The sequence below is a fragment of the Leptinotarsa decemlineata genome, unplaced genomic scaffold (genome assembly GCF_025532065.1).
Source record: "Leptinotarsa decemlineata unplaced genomic scaffold, Ldec_3_MD MMD2_tig00001621_RagTag_RagTag, whole genome shotgun sequence".
Taxonomy (NCBI): Eukaryota; Metazoa; Arthropoda; class Insecta; order Coleoptera; family Chrysomelidae; genus Leptinotarsa; species Leptinotarsa decemlineata.
Window position 1 is genome coordinate 2,095,176 of NW_027412566.1, and position 15,442 is coordinate 2,110,617.

Here is a 15,442-nt window from a genome sequence, read left to right on the forward strand (position 1 = left end):
AGATCAGCACTTAAATTAATTTAAAAATCAACTTCACACGATAATTTCAATAGCAGCCACGTGCGTACAATTGACAAACTCACATAGGTTATGTTTACTACTTAAGAACAGCTGATGAGAGGGGTGTTATGTAAACAAACATGTGTACCAACTGTTGGTGATAAAATATTTCATTTGTTGAAAACTCAATATACATATATATAATATAATGATACTATATCTTGAAAACAAGAGCTAATATATAATTTTTATGGTCACTTTCGGTTTTAACACGTGGAAATACATTAAAATCATCTAATTTCAACCCCGAAACAAAACTTTGTTGTGTTGTGAATTGAACCGATTTCTTTTGAATAATTTTTTATGCAAGTCAACCAACTTTTCATTCCAACCTACGGGATTCATAGCAATATAATCGTATATCAAAATTTTTTCAAACTTCAAAATCTCATAGACTTCTGATCATATGAATTTTATTCACAAAATGGTCCTGAAAATTTCCTCATTGCGAAGGAAATCTCTAAATACAGAACAACTGAACCAACCCAGGAACTAATTGCAAACAAAAACCACAACCAATCACTGTTAAGTCCATCAACAAGTATTTTATCGCTTCACCTTCACGGTCAGGATGGCTGCACTGAATTCCGTCGAATTACATGTAAGACATTCTGCACGACTGCTTTACATAACTTCAATTACTGAGTTTGGCCAACTACTAAATTGACTCATTTCAAACTAGTGTTCTCATAGGAAATCAGTTTACAAACAGTTGGGAAAGTCCTAGATTCACTTCGAAACTAGAAATGCGAACTGCCGTGCTTAGTATGCTTTGTTGTGAAGAGGACTTTCATATGATTTTCGTGATTCTTTTGATCTGATCAATTATCGGCGAGAATGACTTCATTGTTTGTGTGACTAGAGTAGTTGAAACAATCGTTATTTGCATACAGAGTTCAAAGTGGGAGTGAGAAAAAAGTTTCCGATGAGCAAAATCTGTAATTTCATAAAATAATCATATCGTGACCGGAAGCTGTAAAATAATGTAATAGAACTGGCTTGATAAAAATTCATAATAACATACCAAAATTCATTATAACACACCAAAGAAAGATACTGAACAGTATATAACTTTAACCTACTTTGGTTATCCTACTAACATTTTGTACCTAGTAATGAGTTATTAAATTATGATAAGAGTAATTTAAAAAACAAGAGTCATAGGTTTAGATGGAATCGATATAGATATACTACTTCTTTGCTGTCCTATAATACTATCATAGCTCACTATTATAATAAATACATGTTTGCAAAATAATATATTTTCTGAAATGTGGAAGATTTCTCAAATACTGGCTGCTACCTACTTGTTCAAAAGTATTGGAAAAAATAATGACTTTTCAAATCAAATGCTTTTTAAATACCTTTAATAATTAACCAATCAACCAGTCAGGATTTCGTAAAGAACACAGCTGTACAACTGATCTCTTGAAAATAACTGATGATAGTTTTGAAGCTGCTGACAAAGGTAACACGACTGCTTTAATATTTATAGACTTCCTCCAAGGCTTTTGATACCATTAGTTGTACAATTTTATTTGCAATTTTGAACTTCATCGGGTTCTCTGCACCTGTTATAAATTCAATTAAAAGCTATTTTGAAGATCGTTTACAGTTTGTAGAAACTTCGAAGGGAAAATCAAGCAATGAATGTATTCAATTTGGAGTACCTCAGGGATCTCTAATTGGACCCTTATCATTTTGCGTATACACTTGTGATCTAGTTTCTGTTTTGAGACATTGTAATAAACATATGTATGCGGATGACACACAACTATATCTATCATTCAACCCTAATGACGTTGCTACTGCTAATCGAAAATTGAATGAAGATCTAGCCCGTTTTATTTATTCATTTATTTATTTATTTGATCCATACAAACTTGTTAAGTTTTATTACATGGATTCCTATCATTAACAATATATACAATGTAAATTCAAGAAGAATTTTTATTACGTACCTACTATAAGAACTGTTGGGGTACAGATTTAGGTAGATTTAATTTTCACGAAGATATATTCAGTATATTATTCAGTATTGTGTTACGGAATTTGGAGTATGGTAAAGACCAATCAATATCCGTTATTTCATTGAATTCATTAGCTAATATCAACATGGTTGCGAGAGGTGATCTAGTGCTAGATATTGACACAGAAATATTGAACATAATTGTATGTCGAGTACGGCGTGAAGGGACATGAAACGGAATCAAGTGTAGGATTTCGGGGGAATCAATTCGATTATTAATTATTTTATATATGAATATCAGGGCTGACAAATTGCGTCTTTGTTCTAATGATAATATTTTGAATTCGCTCCTTAGCCGTGATGTTCGTATTGAATTGTAATCGGGCCATTTATGATATTTTTTAATATAGAGATATCGAAGAAATTTGTTTTGAACCTTTTCAATTTCTTTTAAAGTAGTTTTGTATTCTCCTGTCCAAATTATTGAAGCAAACTCCAGTTTTGGTCTAACTATAGTATAGTAGAGTAATTTAATTGTATTTATATTATTAAATTCACGCGTTTGTCTCATTAAATATCCCAACATACGATTTGCAGATTTTATTAATACCATTATATGCTTTGTGAAGGAAAAAGTACTATTATAAGTAATGCCTAAGTCTTTCACCTCGGTTTTTTCACCCAGGACCTCCCCATCCATATGATATTCAAATTTGATCACATCTTTCAAACGAAATATTGTTAACGTATAACATTTTTTTATATTGAAAAATAACTTATTAGTATAACTCCAATTCACAATGTTGTTGATGTCTTTTTGCAATGATACGCAGTCTCTAACAGTCTGGATACGTTTAAAAATTTTGAGATCATCTGCAAACATCAGACAATGTGAATGATGTAAGACCGAGGGTAAATCATTAATGAATAATAAGAATAGAAGAGGTCCTAGATTTGATCCCTGAGGAACACCGGAATTAGCATAAAATTTTCCCGAAGTGTTCCCATTATGTTTAACAATGAAATATCTATTTCTCAAGTAATTTTTAATCAATTCAAGAAAATTCCTCGACAACCCAAATTTACTAATTTTTAGCAAAAGCACATCATGATTTACTTATGAGCTACAGTATCTGTAGCTCATAACCTCGAAATCAATTGAAACAAAACTAATCTACTTGTTTTTGGTACCAATAGTAGCTTGGTGGAAAGATATATTGATATTGTTATTGGTGATACAGTAATATGCCCCATGAACGTGGCAAAAAATTTAGGTATCGAAATGGATGTGAATTTAAAGTTTACAAAACATGTCACAAAATGTGTTCGAAAAAGTTACATGAGTTTGAAAATGCTTTATCCGCATCGTCATTTATTATCAATAAGTTTGAAAATAAAATTAACAAATACACTTGTGTTGAGTCATTTTGCATATTGCCATGTTGTGTATGGTTCATGCCTGGATAAAAAGGACATTTTTTAGATTTGACTGAATTCAAAAATCATGTCTTAGGTATATATATATGGTATTAGAAAATATAACATATAAAATTACGGAAAGCAATTGGTTAACTATAGAAAATAGACGTGTTTTACACTTTATTGTGTAAAACACGATATGATTTAGTAGCGATGTACATACTTTAAATTTGAGGTTTAAAGGGTCACTTTCTCCTCCGCCTCATCGAACCACTCTATATCAACGATCGTTTAGTCATAATATATATAGTTTGCATAATAATATTCCGAAAAAATATAAAGTTAGTAAAGTTCATTTATTTGAGTGCTGTTACAAAAAATATCTCATCGCTGCTCAATCTGAAAGTCATTGCTTTCATATATTTTATACTTCTGAAAAATTTTCAGTAATAACATTCAACATGTTTTCTCTCCCTCTTCCTTTTCTCCCCTTACTCCTTTTTTTCTATTCTTTTTTCTTTGTTTTTTCTCTAGTTCAGTTTAATTTTCTTCAAAGCTAAAGCTAAGATCAACAGTACCCTTCCGGTACATGTTGTTTCTAACCTCATTTGTAGTTTTTTTATTTTCTATAGATTGAATAATTATTGTATTTATATGTAAAAAGGAACTACAAATGAATATTATTATTATTATCTTCAATAATAATATCACTCGTTTGTTGAAAAGCAAAGAATTGGACGTAGGCAACGGAACCAAGAATAATTTGAGTGGATCCATCGAAAACAATGAAAATAAAACTTTAGTGCCGAATAGATCGGTGGTATACTAGTTGAGTAGTAGTTCTTAACCAAAATTTTATATCGGTTAAACGAGAAGAATCCGTTTTATTGTATATCAACGACTTCTTTGAAAAAATCAGGAATAAATCATAGTGCTGACGACAGCACACTTGTCTCGTCATTCCATTTCTGATTCCAGCACATCTGCTGCAGAGGCACATCTTCACCGTCAGCAGGAGTGTGCATATCTCAATGAGGATCTAGAAGGGATTTTGAATTGAGGTGAAACTAACCAAATTCAATTCAATGCCTTAAAAAAAACAAGCATCGGTTTTCTCCAAAAAGATAAATGTCCCCAAACCGGATACAATAATGTCAGGACAGACAATGCTTGGAACACTGTTTCGAACCAGAAAACTATACACACCTCAGCAACTTTTGATGCTTTGTGAAACTCAGATCATGCCTGGTAGTCTGGAAGGTTAGAGATTTGTCTCTGTTTTATAGTTACTTTCAAGGGAGGTGTTCAAGTGACTTGACACATTTGATTCCATCAAGAGCGGTACATATCAGAAATTTGGAGAACTGCGTTTAGATGGAATTAACTTCCTGAGACCGTTTTTCCAAATGAATTCAATCTCCAGCGATTCATAATCAACATAAATCGCTACGTTGGCACAAGCACTGCGCCTTATAGATTTTCCTGTGGTGTTTGTGTTTTGTCCTTGAAACAAATCAAATAACTGATGAGAAAAATCAATCTGAGACACTGTGTCACTGGGTGGATCGACACCAATTTCCCAAATCTTACTCTGTCTGATACTACTAATAGTATCTGGGAACAATCCTCTGCCACTAAGCAATCATTGCAAATCCCGTTGGAGGCGAACCTTCCCGACTCGCGACATAATAATCAACTCAAATTCTGTGAAATTAGTAGATCCGCAGTCTTTGACATGTCCGCCCTAAAATTATGTAACGGTGCACCCCCAAATTACTCGACTTCTTTCCATTTGTTACTCGATGCTATGGTTGCTCGCATTTTGTTGTTGCATGTAGTTAGGGTTAACGAAGAGAGGAGTACTTCTGTAATTTACTTCATTATTGAGGAAATTGTTGACAACAAATCTAATTAGAAAACATCGAGAGCGAGAGAAATTCGAGCAAACTTGCGTGGGCCGTTAATGAAGGAACGGAATGGAACATTCGGCGTCTTAACTGAAACACGAGACGAAGGAAAATTTTCCTTTTAATGAGCTGATAGTGTTCTGCGCGCGGTATGAATGCAGGCAGTTGTTAGAAGTAAACTGAGTTAGTGGAAAGAATCTTGCTAGTTGTCCGGACCCACTCTCAAACGATGAGATAACAGAGAGCATTGAATGGGTCTTGATGAAACTCCTGACGAAGGCCTGAATGCCAATGATGAATGAGAGTAGTGCGAAAAAGTGTTCTGGCGTACCACAACATAGACAGTAGTTTCTTCTGATGATGATGAGAATCTCGATTATTTCATCGAATGCAAAACCATTCGAATGTGAATCTATCGAGTATCAAGAACCTGCAGGTTCAACTACAGGTCTCAGCTTTAATGATCTATCAACTTGTGCTTCTGAAGTCAAGGAAGTTATTCTATCATCCATGGATGCATATCCAGTGATCCAACGGAAAGTATGCACCTTGCTTTTCTCCTTTTTTTGTAACTTAACGCAAAAATGCTCGGACAGGTCCATTTTGCTTTTGAAGGGGACACATTTTAGATGTATTTTTCCACCTGTGCCTTCAACCCCCTAGCGAGGGTGAGTAACAACCCTGAAATTTTAAATGAAAAGTGGGGTCGAGTGATATATCATTCGAAAGGGCACAAAATTCTCTTTCCAGTGATACCTAATTTGTTGTATTTACTTGAATAGTTATAAAAAAAGTAAGAACATTTACTCTATATTTTTGGTGTTAATGAAAATGCGGAAAAAACGGCATTTTTATCAGGTTGCAAGTGATGTCACATGCAACCTCGATAGTCTGGAACATCGAAAAAAGGTTGGTTGCCTCTCTTGGCACTCGTGTCTCTCTTGGCACTTTTGATTCCACCAAGAGCGGTAAATACCAGAAATACCCGACGGATTGTGGCTGCTCATCATTTTGCGGTTCAACTCAGGACACCTAGAGCATCCCTATTCAAGAAAAATGAAATTCAGTGATCATTGTGAGAAAAGCCTCCATATCAATGAAACTGTTATACTGCAGTCGTTTTTTTTTGAGCGAATCTGTAAAGAAAAGCTTCCTGATCGTTTAGTGCTGAGTCTCTTCCAATACTGTGACTTCATATATGGGTCATAATCTGATTCAGATAAAAAAAGAAACAAAAAGTTCAAAATTCTCGTTGTCGTCTAGTTTATGGAATTCGTAATTGGGAATCCATTTCTGAAGCCTTCAAAAACTCCCGCTGGGTCAATATGAAAAACCGTGTTATTCAGCATTCGGGTTGTTCTGGTCATAAATTGATTACCCTCTTTCTACTCTCCCATTTCAATATAAAAACTAATTCTGCGGGAAGATAACTATTCAGTAAATATTAAAAATAAAAACTAATCAACATTGCACTGCACATTTTCAGAGGTCATCTCTTTTCGTTGCTGTGAAACTCCACAAGTCATCATCTGAGTAATTGAAGAGATTAAATATCAGAAAATTCAAATATAAATATGAGAATTATATATATGATACTCATCATGTCAATTTTTGCTTATTAGACAAATCAATAACGTATAAAGCAACACTTCAATTTGATGCATCAATTCTTTAAGGGATAATCTCCATATGATATTTTGTTTATTTTTTTTTTGTTGTGTTACCAACATCATCAATTGTTTTTTTTTGTATATTCGCATTCAGTGTGGAATGGTACTTGTTGGTTGTGTTTGAGTATCTCTGAGTTTGACTTCGCCAATGATTACAAGAATCTTCTGTTACTTTTTTTCCCATTTCTCTAATCCGCTTGTATTCCAAACATTCGTATGGAATCGAATCAGATATTATTCACAGGGTTCCTACACAAAATTTTCGAAATTGATTGCTGCCCTTTCCCCTTTGGAAAATACCCACATTTTTCGTATCAAGATGGAGAAGTAGAAGGCTGAAAACTGTTTCTCCCTGAAATTAATTTCTCCTTGAAATATTCCCTTTCAATTTGAACATATTTTATCATCTTTGAGAAAATAAATGTATCACTATTATTATAATACTTCGTCCAATAGAAGCTTTTTTACCAAAACAACCGTTCTGAATATTCCATATATGAAATTACACGGCGGCAAATATAATCCCGGCTATGAAACCAGAACGTATAGTAGCCGTTCGCCGACCTCGGGAGGGAAATAAACGTTTCGTAAGTAAATAATGCTTAGAGGGGTATAACTGAAGCGAGTCGCAACATAAACTGCGAGAGGAAAGTCCATGAATATAAATTAGGGGCAAGAAGACGTATGGCATGATTATTGTTGACAATGGCTTCCTTGGCGAGTAATTATTAATATGGGGCTGGTGCATTTTTATCCCCAGATATTTCTTCGAATGGGGAGATGAAAATATTGATGCAACAAAATTGATATTTTTCAAAAAATTATCCTTCTGTGGGAAAATATAATTTTTTGTAGAACTTTTTTGGGAATTTTCACCTTCCACAATCTTAAATATATGAAAATTGTAACGGGTAATTCGTGTAGAAAGGGCCAACTTTCCAGTTTACTGCGGAAATTCAAAGTATTTTTCACAAAAATGAATGTTCTGTCGTATTTGTTATTTTTGCTTATCAATAAAGAGCTAAGAAATTATACAATACTCATCTCAACGTTTCTGAAGCTGAATTTTTTTTCTGTTTTGAGGAAAGGACAGAATTCAAGTTCATACACAGTTTTTTCTTTTGCTAATTATTTTTATTTCTCAACTTCTTTGGCAGTAGCCAATATAAAAACCCTTTCTCCAACATGTGTCGAAGAAGTTGAGAAATAAAAAATAATCAGCAAATGCAAAACTGTCTACTCATATAAACTTTGATTTTTTTCTATTTCTGAAGAAAAGAAACGTGGAAATCTTCGAGAAAAGGAAGAAAGTATTTAATTTGAAAATGGACCCCTTACAAAGATATTTAGATCATACGAAGAAGTAATATTCAGACACAAACTGGAAGAAAAGCCCTCTACAAACACCTACATATATAAACATTGAATTACTTGAAGAAAAAAATTTCAAAACAAATACTTTCATTTGAACACTGAATTATACAAAAAAAAACATTTTTGTTCATCCAGTTTATATTCCAAACATTCGTTATGAAATCAGATCAGATAACATTCACAGGATTGCTACACAGTATAGTATATGAAAGAGGTGAAATTCTACTTACATGGAACACTGTCATCTTCAATGATGGACATCCGACGTTTCGACACAAGACACTAGCCTTATTGCCACTTCAGCATCAATCTGTATTTCACTACAAGAAGCACTCAGTTCATTCATGAAACTGTGACTTCTTGTCACGAATGAGTTGAATCTTCTCATGGCATCGATCGCAGTACATAATGACATTCAGTAGCTCTATACATACTATTTTATTCTTTGGAAAATAAGTTCTGTTTAACCAATATGCATTTTTGGACAACAAATACTAATATGAATGAAGTTTTGAACACTAGTGTTCTGTATTTGTTTTCAATGAATTTATCAAAATAATTGTAGTAAAACAACCCAGGGTTGAGTTACTACAGTTGTTTTTAGGGGTATTCATTCGAACAAAGTTTTTTTAGGCTTGACATTTTCTACCATACCATACCATACAATCATCATACTGATCTGATTCCTGTTTGAAGTATTGCTGTATTGGTTATTTCTTCAATATTGTGGTTCTGCTATCAAACTATCACTACTTCCTTGTAGTGCTTCAGCTAGAAAGTTTTGGGTTACCACTTTTTCAGTTGGTAGTAACCTTCAAAAGGAAGCTGTGTTATATATCATACTTTTTAGTATATATAAAAAAATAGGATGCAGAAATTATTTAAATTATAACTATTCTTTTGTCGTAGGTTTGATGTATTAGTTAATGGTGGTGGAGCAGTCACATTGCAGTTCCAGAGATCACCCTTCAAACCGATGACAATAACTGTTTTTGTACCATGGAATCAAATTATAGTACTTCCTCCTGTGCATATGCAGCTCAGCGATGATGCAGACGTTGGTCATGTCAAAACAAGGTGAGTGGTATGCTAAAATATGTGATGAACATGGAGTGTAACTTCAATTTAGTGTGCTGAAATCGTTGTTTTCTTCGTTAATTCAATCGAGAGATGATTTTTTTCGTTTCGATAATACAAACTATAATTTTTTTATTGAATCACTAATAATGATGATGATGAAAGATCATTGCTGATATTCAATGTTAATTGAAATTCATCAGAAACTGTGTAGGTGATTGATCACATTGAAGATACAAACTAAATTGGTGTTTTGTACCGAAAGCAAGTAAAACTTATTTGGGAAATATCCAAAACAATTGTTCAATTGGGTTTTTTTTTCAATTTTCCAATTGTTGTATATTATTGAGTTTTCCTATTCCTAAATTAGATAGAAATCGCATCACTTATAAATCTCAAATATGAGGTTTGGAAAAATCAACAGATTTCAAATATGAGATCTGTTGGTTTTTCCAAAGTTTGCCAGAGTAAAATCAAGAAAAAAATTCAAGAAATTTTGGAGTAGAAAATATAGGATTAATTTCATTCGTTCCAATCGTCCTAAAACACTCATCAAAAAGGTACTATTTGGACAAAAGACTTTTCCAATAAGATAATATAAATTTGCTATGGAACCCAGAATGTAATTTGGAACGTTTCGTTGTGTTTTCGAAATTTCCAATTCCCATTCTGTGATTGAATACTGAGTATTTTTCTAGTGAATATATAGGATATTCCGTTGAGCGTTTCCTATCTTCAAATTCAGATAAAACAAAGGGTTTGCGAGATATCATCAAAGTTCGAAAGTCCCTGTTGGAAGACCATATAGTTCCTCATGATTCTCATGCTGTATAAGAATAGAATAGAATAGAATAGAATAGAAATTTATTCATCATTAAAAGATTTTATACATGTGGTACATACAGTATAAAACTTTATCAGACTAGTCAGAACCGAACCGAATAAGACTACGATAACTAGCAACCTCGATTGAATAAATTTGGTACACGGACATGAAATATAAAAATGATTTTTTGGGAAAGAAAGTTTTTGGCTTTCTACTACTCCATCTGATACTTTCTTCCCCAAAAAATTAATCACTCCTAAAAATATAACCCCTTAAATTCAAATAAAAATGATAAATAGAAAAGTGAACATCTTTTTCAACTAAATCTTTTCAAAATTATTTCACAAAATAATGGCTATCCTGACTTCATGGTGACTACTGAGATCTAACAATTAGTGACAAGCCTTTGTATCATTTTTGGACTGATTAAGAGCCAAAGTCCAATTTCATGTGAGCTTATTGATGAAAAAATTCCTATATTATCAGAATATGACTTTATCCACGAGAAACTTGGATTAATCCATTACTTCTGAATTACTTTCATTAACGAATTCGTCTTAGATTTGTTATATGTACTTAAATGAGTGTTTTAGTCCATTAGCTTGTTATTCCTTTTCCCTGTTTTGTCTTTTTACAAAAAAGAAAACATGGCAAAGAAACTCCGGCAGCTGTTCGTCGGTGGCATATGGGAGTGGATTCATTACTGCTATTCTGTTAAATAAAATAAGGATACAATAAGGGCGCCACTGTCTTTTTTTATAAGGTCTTATTTGGAAAAGATCAAAAACCTAAGGTAGAGAGTAGATACAACAGCTGAAGTAAAAGAAAGACATACCCAATTTCATATTATTTAATGAGATAAATATTAAGTCGTACGGTACTATTATGCAATTATAACAAAGCATACGATCAACTTGCGGATACCAGTATATATAAATATATAAGAAAAAGCGTGTACATAGGGCAAAATTCATTAATTTTTTCTAATGGGTAATAAGATGCTTTTGTGAGTTTTGATACCTCAAATGGGCTTCAATATTGATGATATAGCAAATTTATATAAATAATTATGAATGGTTAAATATAAATAGTTAGATATTGAAAGTAAGAAATTAAATATTGAATCAAAACTATAATCCTGAAAGAACTCTATTATCTGTAACTGGCCTTTCATCCAACGTTGATTCTAAAGAAGTAACAACCGTAGAGTAGATGAGGTCTTCAAGTAGTAAGAAAGGAGGAGTAGTTGTATTTTTTCTTTCCGTCTTATCACTCGCTAGGAATTGGTAAATCCGGACTATGGTAGAAAATGCCTCTGTTTGAGTCAAAGAGAACATCCAAATGGATAAATGGAGCCGAATCAGTGAACAGGAACACTCTTGTAGCCCTGGTTAACGTTTCCAAATCCTTCGGGATGCAGGATTAGGTTGAGAAAATTTTTGTAGGAAAGAAAAACCCTATAAGAATATTCGCGTACATTCTTGGAATAATAAAAACATAATGGAGTAGTGAACTGACCTCTTGTACCGAGAGGGTTCTCTTCTGCAAATGAATCGACAACTAGATTCTCCGAAAGACAATATTTTTAATATCAAACACAAAAGGGTACTGCCATTATACATCACATAACATGATCTGCTTCTAATTATAACGGATCGGTACTTCCTATCTGAATTCACCTTGTCGACTCTTGTCGTTCTCAGAAATGATTCTGTCAAATTTGTGGGATCTTCATAGAGTTCACATGATAGAGACTATCGGAACTAAACAAAGTCTAACAGTTTATTAGAAGAAAAGAGAGATGGAATGCGGAAAGGTAAATTTGTCAACACAGAATATCATTTGCGAGTCTATAGGTGTTCTTTGACAATTTACCAATACACGGCTTTCAAAATGAACGTTGAACGAGTCAGCTCAAGATTATTCCAATAACTATATACAACATTTATGATTATTTACATGGGCGTTGATCACCTCAAAACAAAAATATACGCAGTGAGTGAAAACGAAAACCTTACAAGCTGATAATTTGGACACAATCTTTATTTCAGCAGGAATTTTCAGTCACTGTGCTTTTTTGGCATCATCAGCAAATAATGCAATCCTTTCTTTCAGTCTAAATCATGAGATAGAAATGGAACTGGTCCAATTACTGATCCCTGCGGGAAACTATGATTAACTTTTCTTACAAAAAAGCCATAGAAAATCACAACTCTTTATTTTCACAGCTTTTTGGCCATGAATCCGGCTCTGAACTTCCCCGGCGTATCCCGGAGCTTCTTCGGCCCCGATGGGGGGCTCCCCAACACATGTGACGACCACGACCCCGACATCCTCAACCCCATCATAACGGGAACATGGCTGCCGGAAGCTGTGGGCGGCATGCAGGGAAAGAGCGTCGTCTTCGCAGAGACGCAAATCGTGCAGGAGTCGATAGCGATTCCAGGGTCGGACTTGCACATTCTGTATCAGAGTTCGCAGGCAACGGGGTATCTGAGTACTATTTATATGAAGCTGACGGGGCCTACGATTCCTGAGAGTTTAACTCATGTTTATATCAGGTGAGAGGAGGTTTGAATTCTGTTTTGTATTAGTTTGGATGCAGGATAGATAGGAGAGTGAAGAGTATTTGAAAATGTTAAGGAAAAATATAAAAAAAATTATTGAGGCAGGCTACAAAATATTGATATTTTTCATATTTATGACTCTTCACATACTTAAAATCAAAATGGTTTTCGAAATCAGTATTATCAATTGAAAAATTTGTCTTGAGGATTCATCCAAATTTTCTTTTCATAAGCGTTAGTCTGTTTTTATTATCAAATCGAATCAAAACATGCTTTATTACCCAAGACCTGAATATCTTATTGGCAAAGTCTGGTATATGGGACATTAAATTAACAACTATAAACTATAAAATAATGCTCAGAGACAAGAGCAGCGTATATGGACAGAACAATATTAAGCCCAGCTGAACAAATACAAATATAAGTACATGAATATTGAGTAAATGTAAATATATAATGCTATGTAAGGAACATTGATAGCCATTTCGTGTTGTCAATAACTTGTTCACACAAACCTACATGCCAAATACTTGATAGAGTCTTGGTAGAATTCATCCACACTATAATAGGGCCTCCCAACAAGAAATTGTTCTACTTTCTTTCTGAATTTTTTTTCATTATATATTTGCCTTAAATTGATGGGAAAGTGATTAAATAACTTCTCTAATAATAGATTTTTGTGTAAGGGCTAGAGTAGGTGCTGGAAAAGAAATTAAGTAAGACTGACGGGTACTATAAGTTGAGGTGGTATTAAATTGATTTTTATATTTTTTGTGGATACTCACACTGTTTCCAAAATAAAAAGATATGCTGAGTTCAGAATTTGTAGCTTCACAAATAATGGGCGGCATAAATCCCTGTAGCTAGCCTTGCATAAATATCTAATGGATCTTTCTTGTAGAGAGAATACCATATTGAAATAAAAATTGTTCACAATTTTTCCACAAACAAATTTCATAACGTAAAAAAGGACTCAATTTGTGCAAAAACTGATCTTGTGATAGTAGTGTCTAACTCTCTTGCAGAAACTCTCACTGCATGACATCCTGCTGCTAGTCTTTTACATAAGTAGTCGACATGGGAATCAAATTTTAAATTTTCATCAATGAAGAGCCTTGAGAATTTGTTTTTCTCCAAATTTTCAATTTTTACATTTTTTTTGTCGATGTTGAATGATGAAATATTGAAATCACACCAATATCTTACCCTTCTTATGCAGAGGATAGTGGTCTCGTCAGCGAAACATGGACTAAGTCATTGACATAAATGAGAAACAGCACCGGCCCCAAAACGGAACCTTCTGGGACCCCACTGCCAATGAAACGTTTCTCTGTGAAATTCTGTAATTGTACCTGGAAGTAAAATTCATAGTTTTGGAGTTATTGAGAGGTGCCATTCAGAATTCAAGGACACATATTCAGTGTCTCTCCAGTTAATCCTTTTCATTTTTATTTCACATTCAGATTTTCATCAGTTATGCAGGGTGTTTCCTAATTGCTGAGAAGTCTGAGGCCATGTTCATAAAAATATAGGTCCATAAATGCATTTTTGTCAAGATAATTGGGTTTTACAATTCCCGAAGTAGGTAATCAACTATCTATTGATACCGGTGACATTGGAATCAAAGGTGCATTCTACAATTCATTCAAATGTTATTTCAGTAACAGAAAACAAAAAGTAAAAAATCGGAAATATAACAAGCACCCAAGAAATGTACAGAGTACCTCAAGAGACGGTACTAGGACCTGTGTTATTTACTTTATATATGGATAAACTCTTTCTACAAAAAAAAAGCTGGACAAATACTAATATGATACACGGTATGTTCTTAAAGTCAAAGCAGAAGATGAATTGAAAATTTTTAAAAACTGGTTCGACAGTAAGTAGACTACTCTCGTTGTAGAATGAAAATACACGTTACTTACCGTTCGGTGTTCTTGAAACTTATTCTCCCCATTATAACTTAACCGTTTAACAAGATTTGAAAATTGAACTTGTGAAAAAAATTACGAACTTACCTGAATTTGATAGAAGTTCCTCAAAAAAGATTCCTCAAAATAATTCTACGGAAAGATCCAAGATATTCTAGCGATTTTCTTTACTCTGAAACACAAGTGATGTACCTAAGACAACTCTGTACCGTACAACTATGTATTAAACAATTTTTGAGCAGAGAAAAATCAAAAGTACTTACCCATTTCTACATTACGACACAGAAAAATAGGTATGCTATTCCAAAAATTAACAAAGCAGTCGAACGAAAAAGTTTCAGTTACATAGCCCCGACATTGTTCAATTACCTGCTGGGCACTTTGAAAATTGAACCATCTCTCAAAAAATTCATTAAACATTTGAAAACACTCCTGAAAGAAATAGAAAGAGAGGAAATACGTAAAATTATAGAAGAGTAAATAAATGTTGAATGCTTTTATTTATATAAAGATTGTACTGTCAGATGTTTGTTGTTTTTATTACATATTGAGTGTATTTCATTAAGTGACACTTTATTGTCCTAATTTATTGTAATTTTTATTCATACAAAACTGTGAGTTATAAATGTTAATTTCATTTCA

The 15,442-nt window shown here is 33.4% G+C and overlaps 1 protein-coding gene across 4 annotated transcripts in view; it reads left to right on the forward strand.

Moving 5' to 3' along the window:
- Ten-a (Teneurin-a transmembrane protein) overlaps positions 1-15,442 on the forward strand; it is a 928,723-nt gene that overhangs the window by 881,923 nt on the left and 31,358 nt on the right. For all 4 annotated transcript variants that reach the window (XM_074176153.1, XM_074176154.1, XM_074176155.1 and 1 more), the window contains 2 exons: positions 9,309-9,476; positions 12,531-12,863. In XM_074176153.1, coding sequence (XP_074032254.1) covers positions 9,309-9,476; positions 12,531-12,863 — 501 coding nt within the window. The remainder of the gene's footprint in view (positions 1-9,308; positions 9,477-12,530; positions 12,864-15,442) is intronic.